Here is a 13,134-nt window from a genome sequence, read left to right on the forward strand (position 1 = left end):
CAATGTCAGTTTCTCAGACGGTCCATATACACACACACACACACACGCACGCACACGCACACGTATATATATTTACACTCATAATTGAGGGTGAAGTGTTTTCCAAATTATTGCCCGAGTCCTCCACTGCCTTTAAGAATAAACACAACCTGGGCTTCCCTGGTGGCGCAGTGGTTGAGAGTCCGCCTGCCGATGCAGGGGACACGGGTTCGTGCCCCGGTCCGGGATGATCCCACGTGCCGCAGAGCGGCTGGGCCCGTGAGCCATGGCCGCTGAGCCTGCGCGTCCGGAGCCTGTGCTCCGCAACGGGAGGGGCCACAGCGGTATGAGGCCCGCGTACCGCAAAAAAACAAAAAAGAATAAACACAACCTAATAAAAAAGAACTTGGCTCTTAACAATAGTTCAGTGTTCCGGCCTTTGTCCTTCCTGCTTCCAAGCCTTGACGCCTGTTAGTATCTTTTTTCTCAAGTCAGGGCCCTAGCAAAGACTTACATCTCACCTAATCTACAGAGCTAACCCTTTGTTTAGAGTGGTGAAGAGGCCCATTGTTTCCGACTCTCCACATTGTAAATTCATTGCAGGGCAACAACTTCAGGAGAGAATACATCGCTACTCAGGGACCTCTTCCCGGCACCAAGGATGACTTCTGGAAAATGGCGTGGGAACAGAACGTTCACAACATCGTCATGGTGACCCAGTGTGTGGAGAAGGGCCGAGTGAGTAAATGGTCTTCCTGACATACCAACCTCGCTTTCCTCCACCTGGTGTAATTCTACTCCCCATCCCCATCAGAAGTTAAAGACTAGGGCTTCCCTGGTGGCGCAGTGGTTGAGAGTCCGCCTGCCGATGCAGGGGACGTGGGTTCGTGCCCCGGTCTGGGAAGATCCCACATGCCGCGGAGCGGCTGGGCCCAAGAGCCATGGCCGCTGAGCCTGCACATCCGGAGCCTGTGCTCCGCAAGGGGAGAGGCCACAACAGTGAGAGGCCCACGTACCAAAAAAATAAATAAACAAATAAAAAATAAAAAGAAGTTAAAGACCATAAAAGCCAAGTAGGGGTCATGTAAGAACACTGTTAGTGAATCAAAACCACTTAGTTATAAAAGGCTCTATTGTAAACCCAGGTGATGCCCAATTCTGATTCTGGGTCTGAAGTTTCAGTCAAAGATGTTTGCATTTGACAACTGGGATTATCAGAAGCGCCCATGACACAGAAGGATTACCTGGCCTCTCGTCTGCTCCATTCTTCGCTGTATGGAAAGAAGAGATAAACTGGCAGAGTCACTGGCACTGTCCCTACTTTCAGGAAAGAAGGAGAGGTGAATTTTAGGCTGTGTCTGCAGAAACAAAGTAAAAGAGTTATCTGGACAAACTAAGCAAACCTCTTGTACTGGCATTTATAATCCTCTACTTTGTATGGTTACTTTGAGGATTAAAAAGAGAGATTACATGAAGTGCCCAGTAACTGTGCTCAATAATTATATGTCCACAGTCTTCTTTCGCCTGTCTCCACCTGTCTCCACTATTTAGCTTGGCTAAATGTTCTGACTTTTCAAAGATCACATAGCACATGGCACTGGATCCAGGTTGGGACAATGATATCAAAATATAAACAAAAAAGGGCCAGGGAGACAATACCTTCCTCTTCCCAACTGGATCTTTCTTCAGAAAAACAAACAAACAAACAAAACCGAGAAATTGTAAGACATGGCTTATGTGCTAGTGGAATTGAAATGCTGAGGAAATCAACAAAAACTCAACAAAAGCCGTAGAACACTGAACCTGGAAGGAAAATGAATCCGAAGGTTGGGGGGGTTTGCTCCTTGAACGGTGTCTCTCCTTCACTTGGAGCAGCAGCCCAGCTTCAGCCCTGGCCATGAGCAGGTTAATGCAAAAAAGATGGTCAAATTGCCACAGCAGCTCACCCTGGATTCCAACTCAGGAAGACATTTCAAGGAGGGAAAGTACAGGTTCATGGAGGAGGCGCGTTTCCGGACTCACTTTTTTTTTCTGCCCACCTTCCTCTAGGTAAAGTGTGACCATTACTGGCCAGCGGACCAGGATTCCCTCTACTACGGGGACCTCATCCTGCAGATGCTCTCGGAGTCCGTGCTGCCCGAGTGGACCATCCGGGAGTTTCGGATATGCAGCGTATGTTGGTTTGTTTGACTTCGTTTAATAACGCAGCTTGGGCAGATGAAGAACACCCGTCAATCCTATTTTCTGCTGGTTTCTTCTCCTGTAGTTTCGCTCATAGGGATCCCTGCATGGGCACGGTTGTCAAATTTGAAGGTTTACCTCGGGCCGTTCCTCTTATTAGTCGCTCTGCTCTTACAGGAGGAACAGCTGGACGCGCACAGACTCATCCGCCACTTTCACTATACGGTGTGGCCAGACCACGGAGTCCCGGAGACCACCCAGTCCCTGATCCAGTTTGTGAGAACTGTCAGGGACTACATCAACAGGACCCCGGGGGCTGGGCCCACCGCCGTGCACTGCAGGTACTCCGCCCCCCGGAGCCAACAAAGTGGCAGCCAGGAGTAGAAATAAGGGTGTAAGCCTGAAGAGTCTAGTGGCTGGAGGATTTGTCTTCCCAACCAGTCTACAGAGGCCCAGGGCATTTTCTTCCACCCACTCCTCTCCAGCTTCATTCCTTTGCACTGTCTCTCACCCTCACTCTCCATCTTTCTCTCCCTCTTGCTCTTTTTCCTACTATAGCAAATGCAAAGTTCTTCTGTGACTGCCAGTTCCCCCATAATTAGGCCCCATCTCACCCCCCTATCCAAATGCCCAGAGACTCCCCTCCCACTGTAGCCGGGGAGGAGACAGCTCACACTCATCCTTGCCTGTTACCATTCTTACTCCTGGAATGGCCTTCCCTCTCTCCTCTACCTGTGTAAAACCTAACCAGCCTTCGGGATCCCTGCTCTAGACTTCCTGCCAGATCAAGTGGTACTTGCCATATGTGGCAACCCAATTTTGCTCTTAAATTTCTGTTCTCTCTTGACTTCTCTTTGCTTCAGTCTGTACGTCCATAAAATCAAGCTAACAAGCAGTCTCTCACTCTCTTTCTCCCTGGGGAGCCTGGTGTTTAGCTAATTAATGTTTGCGGAAACACTCTGATACCCCTAACTGAATGGCACTAATAAATAAAGAGCAGGGAACTGCTACAGTAAGAGAAATGTCAAATGTACTCATTTTCTCCAAATCTGCCCAGCACCCTAGGAGCCCTGCTTTTATATGTCATTGGAACCCTGATGCTTTTAATAGGAATGTGAGGCTCTCAAAAGCTTCCTGCTTTCTAAAGAATGGCGGGCATTGTCACCCAATACCACTGAAAAACTGTTCTTCTTTATCTTAAAATATGTGCATCAAAAATCCCCAGGTTGTGCCATCACTTTAGGGAGCAATTTGACAATCCCTGGTAAAGCTGAAGGTGTTCATATTGCTATGATCCAGCAGTTCTGCTCCTACATAGCAACCCTTGAGAAATCCCCACACATGTGCACAATGATGTCCACTGCAACACAGTTTGTAATAGAGAAAAACTAAAAATGATCTCACTGTCTATCAGTAGGTAATGGATTAGTGGTGGTTTATGAAATCTATAAAAGAAATTAGATCTACATGTAACAATGTAGACAAATTTCAAAAAACAATATTCAATAGAAATGTTGGCAAAAGAATACATAAAACGCGTTACTGGGCTTCCCTGGTGGCGCAGTGGTTGAGAGTCCGCCTGCCGATGCAGGGGACACAGGTTCGTGCCCCGGTCTGGGAAGATCCCACATGCCACGGAGAGGCTGGGCCCATGAGCCATGGCCACTGAGCCTGCGCTTCCGGAGCCTGTGCTCTGCAACGGGAGAGGCCACAACAGTGAGAGGCCCGCGTACTGCAAAAAAAATAAAAATAAAAGTGTTACCATTTTAGTAAATTTTTGAAACAAACTAAAAGAATATATTGTGTGTGGATTTACATGAATATAGGAAGAGTATGAAAGCATGCATGGAAATGGTACACAGCAAGTCCTTACCTCTGGCAGGGTGGGAAGATGGAGGAAGGAAGGAGGAAAGATAGAAGGCCAGAGCCTTGGGTTATATTTCTTAGAGAGAGCACATTGAGAGAAAGAAGTATTCCTATAGTCTCCTCTAACTTGGAAGAAAAAGGAAAGATTGTGCTAGAGTCTCTAGATGCAGTCCAGAAAGGGCAGTTTAATAAAAAGGCTCAGTCTTTCTTTACGCTCTCTTCTAGTGCCGGTGTGGGTAGGACTGGAACCTTTATCGCATTGGACCGAATCCTCCAGCAATTAGATTCCAAAGATTCTGTGGACATTTATGGAGCAGTGCATGACCTAAGACTTCACAGGGTTCACATGGTCCAGACTGAGGTAAGAGTTCGGCTGAAGGACACAGACCAGCCTGTCTGTCTCCCTCCTCTAAAATGTCCAGGGTTTTAATATGATAAGGGGAAAGAACTATGACTCTTTAGGAGAAGAAAGAGAATTGAATATTGATGTTCTCTGGGACTTTTTATTTTGAAACAAGTTTCAGTGACCTTGAGGATGATGTATATTCTTATCTTTACTGAATTGGTTGCCCATCTTCTTTAGGTGGGTAGGAAGAAAAATGGATTTTTTTTTTAATCAATGCATTAACATGGAGAAAGGTCAGCTAGTTCATCATGAAGGTCATTTTAAGATAGGCTGGTGATTGAGCATAAGAACTTCAGTTAGTGAAGAGGAAACAGATTCTAATCTCTTCTCTCCTTCAGCCCACCCCAGCTGCAACCCCACACTAAGGAGTGTACATTAATTGTGAAGGATAAATGCTTCCATTTATACAGTCCTTTGACATTTGCAGGGCATTTCTGAACATGTTATTAAATTTTCACCAAAAAAAAAAAAAAAAAAAACAGATGAGAGAGGTATTATTTTCCATTTCCAGGCTAGAAAACTGAAGTTGAGAGGCTGAAGGGCTTTGCACAGTTATGAAGTGGCTGAGCTGGGACTTGAACCCTGTTCTAGAGAATCACAAGCCCTAAGCCCCACGTGCCCTGCCCCACAGCCTCAGAGTCAAATCTATGTCCCCAGACAGACCAAGCCTGTCATTCCTCTGTATCATTGCCTTACCAGGCCCAAGTTCTCTTGCCCTTGTGTTTCCCAAGTAGCTCTGCAAAGTCCTGTATTAAAAAAAAAAAAATGCCTATGGTCAAAAAGGTGAAAAGTTCTACATGCTACCGTGTCCCCTGTTAGAGTCACAGGATACATGAAAGCTGTGCAGGTGGCCATGCTCCACAAAACGGAGATGTCCTGCAGCAAAGGCTCCCCTCGGGCTTGGTTGAGCCCACTGTTGCTGAAACTGCTTTGACCCCCCCAGATTCCCTTTTTTTTTTTTTTAATAAATTTATTTATTTATATTTGTTTTTGGCTGCGTTGGGTCTTTGTTGCTGCGCGCAGGCTTTCTCTAGTTGCGGCGAGCGGGGGCTACTCTTCGTTGCGTTGCACGGGCTTCTCATTGCGGTGGCTTCTCTCGTTGCAGAGCACGGGCTCTAGGCGCGCGGGCTTCAGTAGTTGTGGCTCTCGGGCTCTAGAACACAGGCTCAGTAGTTGTGGTGCATGGGCTTAGTTGCTCTGTGGCATGTGGGATCTTCCCAGACCAGGGCTCGAACCCGTGTCCCCTGCATTGGCAGGCAGATTCCCAACCACTGTGCCACCAGGGAAGCCCCTGGATCCCCTTGTTGTATAGCACATATTAATATCCTGCAGATCCTCATATTCTGTTACACGTTTGGGAAAACACTGTCGTCATTGCCTCATACAGGCAGGGCCCACACCCAGAACCCTCTGTCCCCAATTCCATAATAAAATTTTAAATATTTTATTATTAGATTTTTAAAAAATACATGAAACTAGGGAAAATAGTATAATGAATGTCCATACCCAAACCCCAGTCTCTACAGTTATCAGTATTCTGTGTTCTTTTTGCATTTATAGTCCACATACACTGTTCCCCCAGCCCATGACCTCATTGGAATATTTTAAAGCAAATCCTACTAATACTGTGTATTTAAAAACATATATATTTAATATAATATATTTTTATATTTTATATATTTATATATTATGCATTATTAATATTATATATTTTATTATATATATTTTTACAGTTATATATATATATATTTTTTTACAGTTAAGGACTCTTTAAAAATCATGACCACAATACCATTATCACACCTAACAATTTTAATCATAATCCCTTAATATCATCTAATATCTAGTCAGTGTTAAAAGATCCCTAATTATCTCAAAAATTGCTTCTTACACTTAGTTTGCGTTAGAATCCAAAGTCCATACATTGCGTTCGGTTGAAGTCTCTTTTAAATTTCTTTTCATCTATAACAGTCCTCCCTCTGATTTGTTTTCTGTGCCATTTATTTGTTAAAGAAGTCAGTTCATTTTCCATAGATTTTCCCACGTTCTGACTGTGGCTGACTGCTTTCTCATAATGTATTCCATTTTTCATAACGTAAGGTAATGTATTCCTCTATTTCCCATAATTTTTGTCAGTGTGTCATTAGATCTAGAGGCTTCATGAAGTCTGGGTTCCTTTTTACCACCACATGCTTCGTGGGTGGTGCTGAGCACTTCCTGTTGCATCATATCAGGAGGCACTTCCTGTCTGTGTCTCTTCTCCATGCTGATGAAATGAAAATGGTCCTCCACTGTAACATTTCCCATCGGCCTTTCGCTTAACGGTTTTGGCAGCCACTGATGACCACTGTCTAGCTCTGTTCTTTAATTAAGGGCTGTAGAATTATATCACACTATATCATCATTGTTTTCCTTCAGCTTTTTCCACAAGACTACGAGTTCCTAGAGGGTAGGAACTTGTTTTCCTTTGCTCTAACCTCAATATTTTTTTTAATCTATTAAATGAATGAACAAATATCCTACAATTATGCTGCTAAAAAGTCAGCATCAATGTTCCATTACTAATTTGTTTTCATTTTCACACACTCAAACCATACTTAATTTGTAATTTGGGGAAGAGGAGATTATCACATTTTAAATAATCGCAAGGGGTGTGTGTGTGGCGGGGGGTGGTTCAGGCTCCCTGGTTATTGTCAGAGCTTCTTGGGCCATGTATCACCTCTGTACACCTGCTCAGAACTCTGGAGACGCATTTTGGCAAAGAGCAGGCACCCTCTACTGTCAATATCACTGGTTAACTTCCGGGGCAGGGGCAACACGATATGCCAAAGCTCTCCCTCCTCCTTGGACATAACTCCTCCTTCCCCTGTTCTCTTCCCCTTCTCCTAACCTCTGCGGATTCTGTGGTTCTTGTTCTTCAGCCTGCCTTTTCAGTGTTCGAGTTCCCGAGGGTACGTCCTCAAGGCACAGCTCTTCTTTCTCTCCATCTGCATTCTCCGTGATGCCCTCCACTCCCATGGCTTTGGGAACCACGTAGATGCTCACATCTCCCAAATCTCATTCTCCTTCCCCAGCATTCACCTGAGTACCTGCCTCCTGGGCAGTTCCACCAGGAAGCCTTACAGTCATCTCATCTCCAACTCAAAACCCTCAAAACCGAACTCATTATCTTTCTTTAAATACATAAACAACAGGGACTTCCCTGGCGGTCCAGTGGTTAGGACTCCGTGCTTCCATTGCAGGGGGCCCAGGTTTGATCCCTGGTTGGGGATCTGACTTCTGTTCCCACAGTTCCCATAGTCACATCCGAGCAGTGACTAAGCCCTGTCCATTCTACCAAGCATCTTTCTCCTCGTTCTAGTCTCTCGCCCCTGCCCATGCCCAGCTCTTTACTAACTCCCAGCGGGCCTTCGCAGTAGCCTCCTTGTGGCTCTCCCGCCTCTAGCTTCTGCCCTAACAGCTCCATCACCACTGCCACCACCAAAGTGCTCTCTCGCTGTATCAACTCCCTGCATAAAAATCGTGGAAAGCTCTTCATTGCTTTAAAATGAAGTTCAAGCTCTTCGTAGCCTGGTTCCAACTTACTTCCCCAGTTTCATGTCATAACGCCACCCATCCCCACTGTTTTAGGGTCTGTCAAAATTAAGGAAGGCTTCCCTCTCTGGGCCAGAATCAAAAATTCTTTTGATCATGCTGAATAAAGATTGCAATAAGGTAGAAATTTTCTCTTTCCTTTTTCTCTGTCAAACAAAATCCCAAACAATATCCAGATATTATCTGTCTTGCTTGAAGGCTCTGCTGAAGGTGGGCTCCTTCTACAGTCTTAGATTCTCAGAACCGGCACCGCTCACTTGGTTCTGAGAGTGAGTGCAAAGGGGTGCGATCCACAGCTGAGCCCTTGTGGGTGACGGTTCCAGCAAAGGAAAAAGGACATTCTGACATCCCCTGTATTACTTTTCTGGGTCCACAGAGAGAGTCAACCTCAACTTTATTCTGCCTTATTTGAGAGACAAAGGGGTGCACGGCTTCACAGGTTTTGATAAATATATTAAAGAGCAAAGGTTTCTGAACAAGGAGGCATTAGACAGGGAGTTTGCGAGTGTGTCCCTCCTTCTTTTAGCTGCTGAGTGTGTCCCTCCTTCTTTTAGCCTGGCTTGGGGCATGTTTGCAGCCTGACTCAGAGAGAGACACTCAGACGGAGCAATGACTTGTTAAAGAACAATAGGTGATAGTGATTGTCCATCAATCTCATCTGCTCCCCACGAGGAGGAAACAGTGGGATGTTATGGGACTCAGTGCTCATTTGGGGGATTGTCCTGGGAGTTTCCCATGACCTATGCACCCTACATTTTAACTACACTAGACTCCTCACAGTTTTCAGAATATATTTGCACTTTCGTGTTATTTACATCATTTGGAATATCCTATTTCTTTGCTCAAATTCTTAACAAATGTCGCCTTTTCTCTCTAGCTCCGTATTTTCCTCCCTCCAAAGTGAACCTGATGGCTTCTTCTCATGTATGAAGCATTATAAACAGTTCTGTCTTACGTTTATCACTTTATAGTTATTTGTCCATATACCTGCCCCTCTGCTAAACTGTGCATTCAGAGACCATGAAAGGCTATAAGTACAATCCTATAAATATTATCTCGTACTACAGCTATTGGTGAAATTGAATGGAACTAAGGCTTCACCAGCTTGCTGGACATAGGAAAAATGATCTTTTATGACGTGAAGTTCATACATTAGACTTTATCTACTTTTCGTTAAGAATAAAGTGGGGGGCTTCCCTGGTGGTGCAGTGGTTGGGAGTCTGCCTGCCGATGCAGGGGACGCGGGTTCGTGCCCCGGTCCGGGAGGATCCCGCGTGCCGCGGGGCGGCTGGGCCCGTGGGCCGTGGCCGCTGGGCCTGCGCATCCGGAGCCTGTGCTCCGCAATGGGAGAGGCCACAGCAGTGGGAGGCCCGCGTACCGCAAAAAAAAAAAAACAAAAAAAAACACAAAAAAACAAACAAAAAAAAGAATAAAGTGGGACAATGAGGTATCACCTCACACCAGTCAGAACGGCCATTATCAAAAAATCTACAAACAATAAACGCCAGAGAGGGTGTGGAGAAAAGGGAACCCTCTTGCACTGTTGGTGGGAATGTAAATTGATACAGCCACTATGGAGAACAGTATGGAGGTTCCGTAAAAAACTAAAAATAGAGCTACCATATGAGCCAGCAATCCTACTACTGGGCATATACCCTGAGAAAACCATAATTCAAAAAGAGTCATGTACCACAATGTTCATTGCAGCACTATTTACAATAACCAGGACATGGAAGCAACCTAAGTGTCCATGGACAGATGAATGGATAAAGAAGATGTGGCACATATATACAATGGAATATTACTCAGCCATAGAAAGAAATGAAACTGAGTTATTTGTAGTGAGGTGGATGGACCTAGAGTCTGTCATACAGAGTGAAGTAAGTCAGAAAGAGAAAAACAAATACCATATGCTAACACATATATATGGAATCTAAAAAAAAAAATGGTTCTGATGAACCTAGGGGCAGGACAGGAATAAAGACACAGACGTACAGAATGGACTTGAGGACACGGGGAGGGGGAAAGGTAAGCTGGGACGAAGTGGGAGAGTGGCATGGACATATACACACTACCAAATGTAAAATAGATAGCTAGTGGGAAGCAGCCACATAGCACAGGGAGATCAGCTCCGTGCTCTGTGCCCACCTAGAGGGGTAGGATAGGGAGGGTGGGAGGGAGGCACAAGAGGGAAGGGATATGGGGATATATAGCTGATTCACTTGGTTATACAGCAGAAACTAACACACCATTGTAAAGCAATTATACTCCAATAAAGATGTTAAAAAGAGAGAGAGAGAGAGAGAGAAGCACAACAACAAAAACATAATAGTAATAAAGGAAAGTTTTAATAAAGCACAAGCTAGGGAGAAATTCAGGGTAGATTTTGATTCTAAAGTTTAATGCTTTCTTGCACTCTGATTTGACTGTATACTTTCCAAAAGAAACCATCAATGTATTGCCCTTACCAGAAGGATAGACCCAGTATTTGACTGAAGAGCATGAACTATCATTATTACTAGGTCAAGTATTGTAACTGCCTTTAAGATTTAAAGATCCAAGAACAAAGAAGAGAGATGAAATGTGAATAAAGAATAAAGGAATTCACAAGAAAAAATAGAAAGTGGGAAGCACATTAACAATCTGAAGGTTTTAGTAGTAATCATTTTCAAAGGGGTATTCTGTTGGGAAAAGAATTTATATTTAAGACAAGGCAAATTAATGAATTTTAACTGGTTTCAAAGCCCAGGGTGGATCATTGTTGAAGAATTTATTAATAAGACGTAGCATAGAGGTACGAGAGCTCATTCACAGCCAGACTCTAAGTTCTCAAACTCATTTAATATCCCAGTAGAATTGAAAATATGAATTATGCTTTGGATGGGAGAAAACAGGGAAGTGTCAGTCTATAATTTGGTAGATTGTTTTCAAGATGACAAAAATGATTGCCTGTACTAAAAACCATTTTCAGGAGAGTACTCTTCTTGAATTTTCAAGATCAAGGTGTCATAAAACACTCATAACAAGTGAGCTTGGTTTGTGAGCAGAAATGCAGAGAATAGTTATTAATATTAACACAGGCCTCACTTATGATTGATTGGTTTCTTTGAAATATCCTAATCTAATGATTATACCAGACCTATATGATGAGGTCCCATGAGTAGATGACCATGCAACCAGGGGCAATGCCTAGTGCCAACCCATAAAAATAAATACTTGTCCACTTTTAAAGATCATTGATGAGGTAAGATTTTATAGTCTCCCTTTGTGTCTCAAACCTTGATAATACTCTAAAGCTGACCACATGGATCATCTTAAACATAGGGTCTAGTAATGTTTTTCAATATCCACCTAATTGACAGCAATACAAAGTCTAATACAAACCATTAATAGTCAAAAGATGTTAGCTGCAGAAGAGACCTTGCTCTCCTTGTTTTACAGATGGGGAAACTGAGATCCCCATCTAGGCCAGCTGGTGGTAGACTGCGAGCCCCGGGTCCCTCATCTGAGCAGTGCTGTGTCACTGAGGGAGCCCAAGGCTGAGCACTAAGTTTACACAGACATTCATTCCCTTATTAGACAGCTTGGTTGGTAGTAAGGAAGGGGGCCCAATGCACAAGTTTGGCCGCCTATGGCTGAGCTTCTGTTGTCAGTGGAGGTCTTTGTGGTGTCCTTTTGGTCACCAAAACACTGACTCTTCTATACTTGTTTCTATTTCAAAGTAGTTAGTTTCTAAACCACAGACAAGACGCACGATGCTCCTGCACCCAAATGGTGACTTAGGTCAGCAACAACCAGACCCATATCACTATGCCCTGGTAAATGGGTCATACAGACATTCAGAGGAGACAGAAATTGCTTTTCCAATCTAGGAGAGTCTGATAAGGCTTCAAAGCAACACAAAATTTGTCACTTTCTCACACAAACACATAATTATATTTAAATTCTGCTTACAATACTTGCTTCAAAAATTCAGGATAGACTTGTTTTCATACAGGTCGAAATGAAAGTGTGCTGAAGTAGTCCATGACTCTTTTTATGAAAATAACTCTGATATGTGACCAGATTTCATAGCTTAAAATTTGGCTGAAATTTAGTTTTGTCTTGTTCTTTATAACTCATTTTAAACATTACATCTGGTTAACTCTTCGCTCAAATTCTGACCCAAGGAGAGGTGTTGAAGCAGAGCCATCATCGGCAGACCATGCATAAAAATATTTTAAAATATCATTCTGTTTGTAAAGAATTTAAGCATTTCCTAAAATAGAGAAAAGCTGCACAAAGGAGAGCACAACCTTCTCCAAAGGGACAGCAAAAAAAAAAAAAAAAAAAAAAAAATCCAGATAGCTGACAGGTGGGTCTATCCTCACTGTGTAAGCCTCTGTGGTTTTCTGCAGTCAGCCAACATATTTGAGATTCTTCCATGAGTCAGACTCAGATGCTGAGAGAACCAAGATGTACACACCTATTGTATACACCTCCTTTTTCTCACCATACTCCCCCTCAAAAGGGAATGAAATAGCACAGTATGCAGTGAAATGATTTTCTCATTCAACAATGCAATGAAATTAGGTTTCATCTAAGAAAACTGGTGTAGTGAAAAACACATGAAATTTGGGCTCACACACCCAGGATTAAATCCTAGGGTCCCATTTCTCAGCTCTGTGACCTTGGAGAAGTTACTTAACTTCTCTGAGTCTCCACTCATGTGGATGATTATATCTACTATATGAGGCTGTCAAAATAATCAAAGGAGATAATTTATGTAAACTGCATTGCACAGTGTTTGGCATTCATTTGTATATTTAATAACTATTTGTGGAGGACCTACTATGGCCAGACATAGTTGTAGGCCCTCACAGAACATACTCTAAATACGCACGTACAGAAAAAAAGATGAATAAACACCACCTCTCTGCCCATTAATCATTATTCTATCCTCTGTGGTAATAGAAAGCAGTCACTCTTGTACATACTGGAGACCATTAGTGAAGGGATGATCAAGAAATTTGCTAACCATATAGAATCCCATTACTGTTGAGGTTTGGTGAGACTCCCTTGTCTTTCTTTTTTTTTTTTTTTTTTTTTTTTTTTTTTTTTTTTGCTGT

The 13,134-nt window shown here is 43.4% G+C and overlaps 1 protein-coding gene across 4 annotated transcripts in view; it reads left to right on the forward strand.

Moving 5' to 3' along the window:
* Positions 1-13,134, forward strand: part of PTPRB (protein tyrosine phosphatase receptor type B) — a 116,154-nt gene that overhangs the window by 99,008 nt on the left and 4,012 nt on the right. For all 4 annotated transcript variants that reach the window (XM_007463538.1, XM_007463539.1, XM_007463540.1 and 1 more), the window contains 4 exons: positions 583-717; positions 2,029-2,151; positions 2,338-2,501; positions 4,252-4,387. In XM_007463538.1, the coding sequence (XP_007463600.1) occupies positions 583-717; positions 2,029-2,151; positions 2,338-2,501; positions 4,252-4,387 (558 nt within the window). The remainder of the gene's footprint in view (positions 1-582; positions 718-2,028; positions 2,152-2,337; positions 2,502-4,251; positions 4,388-13,134) is intronic.

This window comes from Lipotes vexillifer, unplaced genomic scaffold (genome assembly GCF_000442215.2).
Source record: "Lipotes vexillifer unplaced genomic scaffold, Lipotes_vexillifer_v1.1 scaffold602, whole genome shotgun sequence".
NCBI classification, from domain to species: Eukaryota; Metazoa; Chordata; class Mammalia; order Artiodactyla; family Lipotidae; genus Lipotes; species Lipotes vexillifer.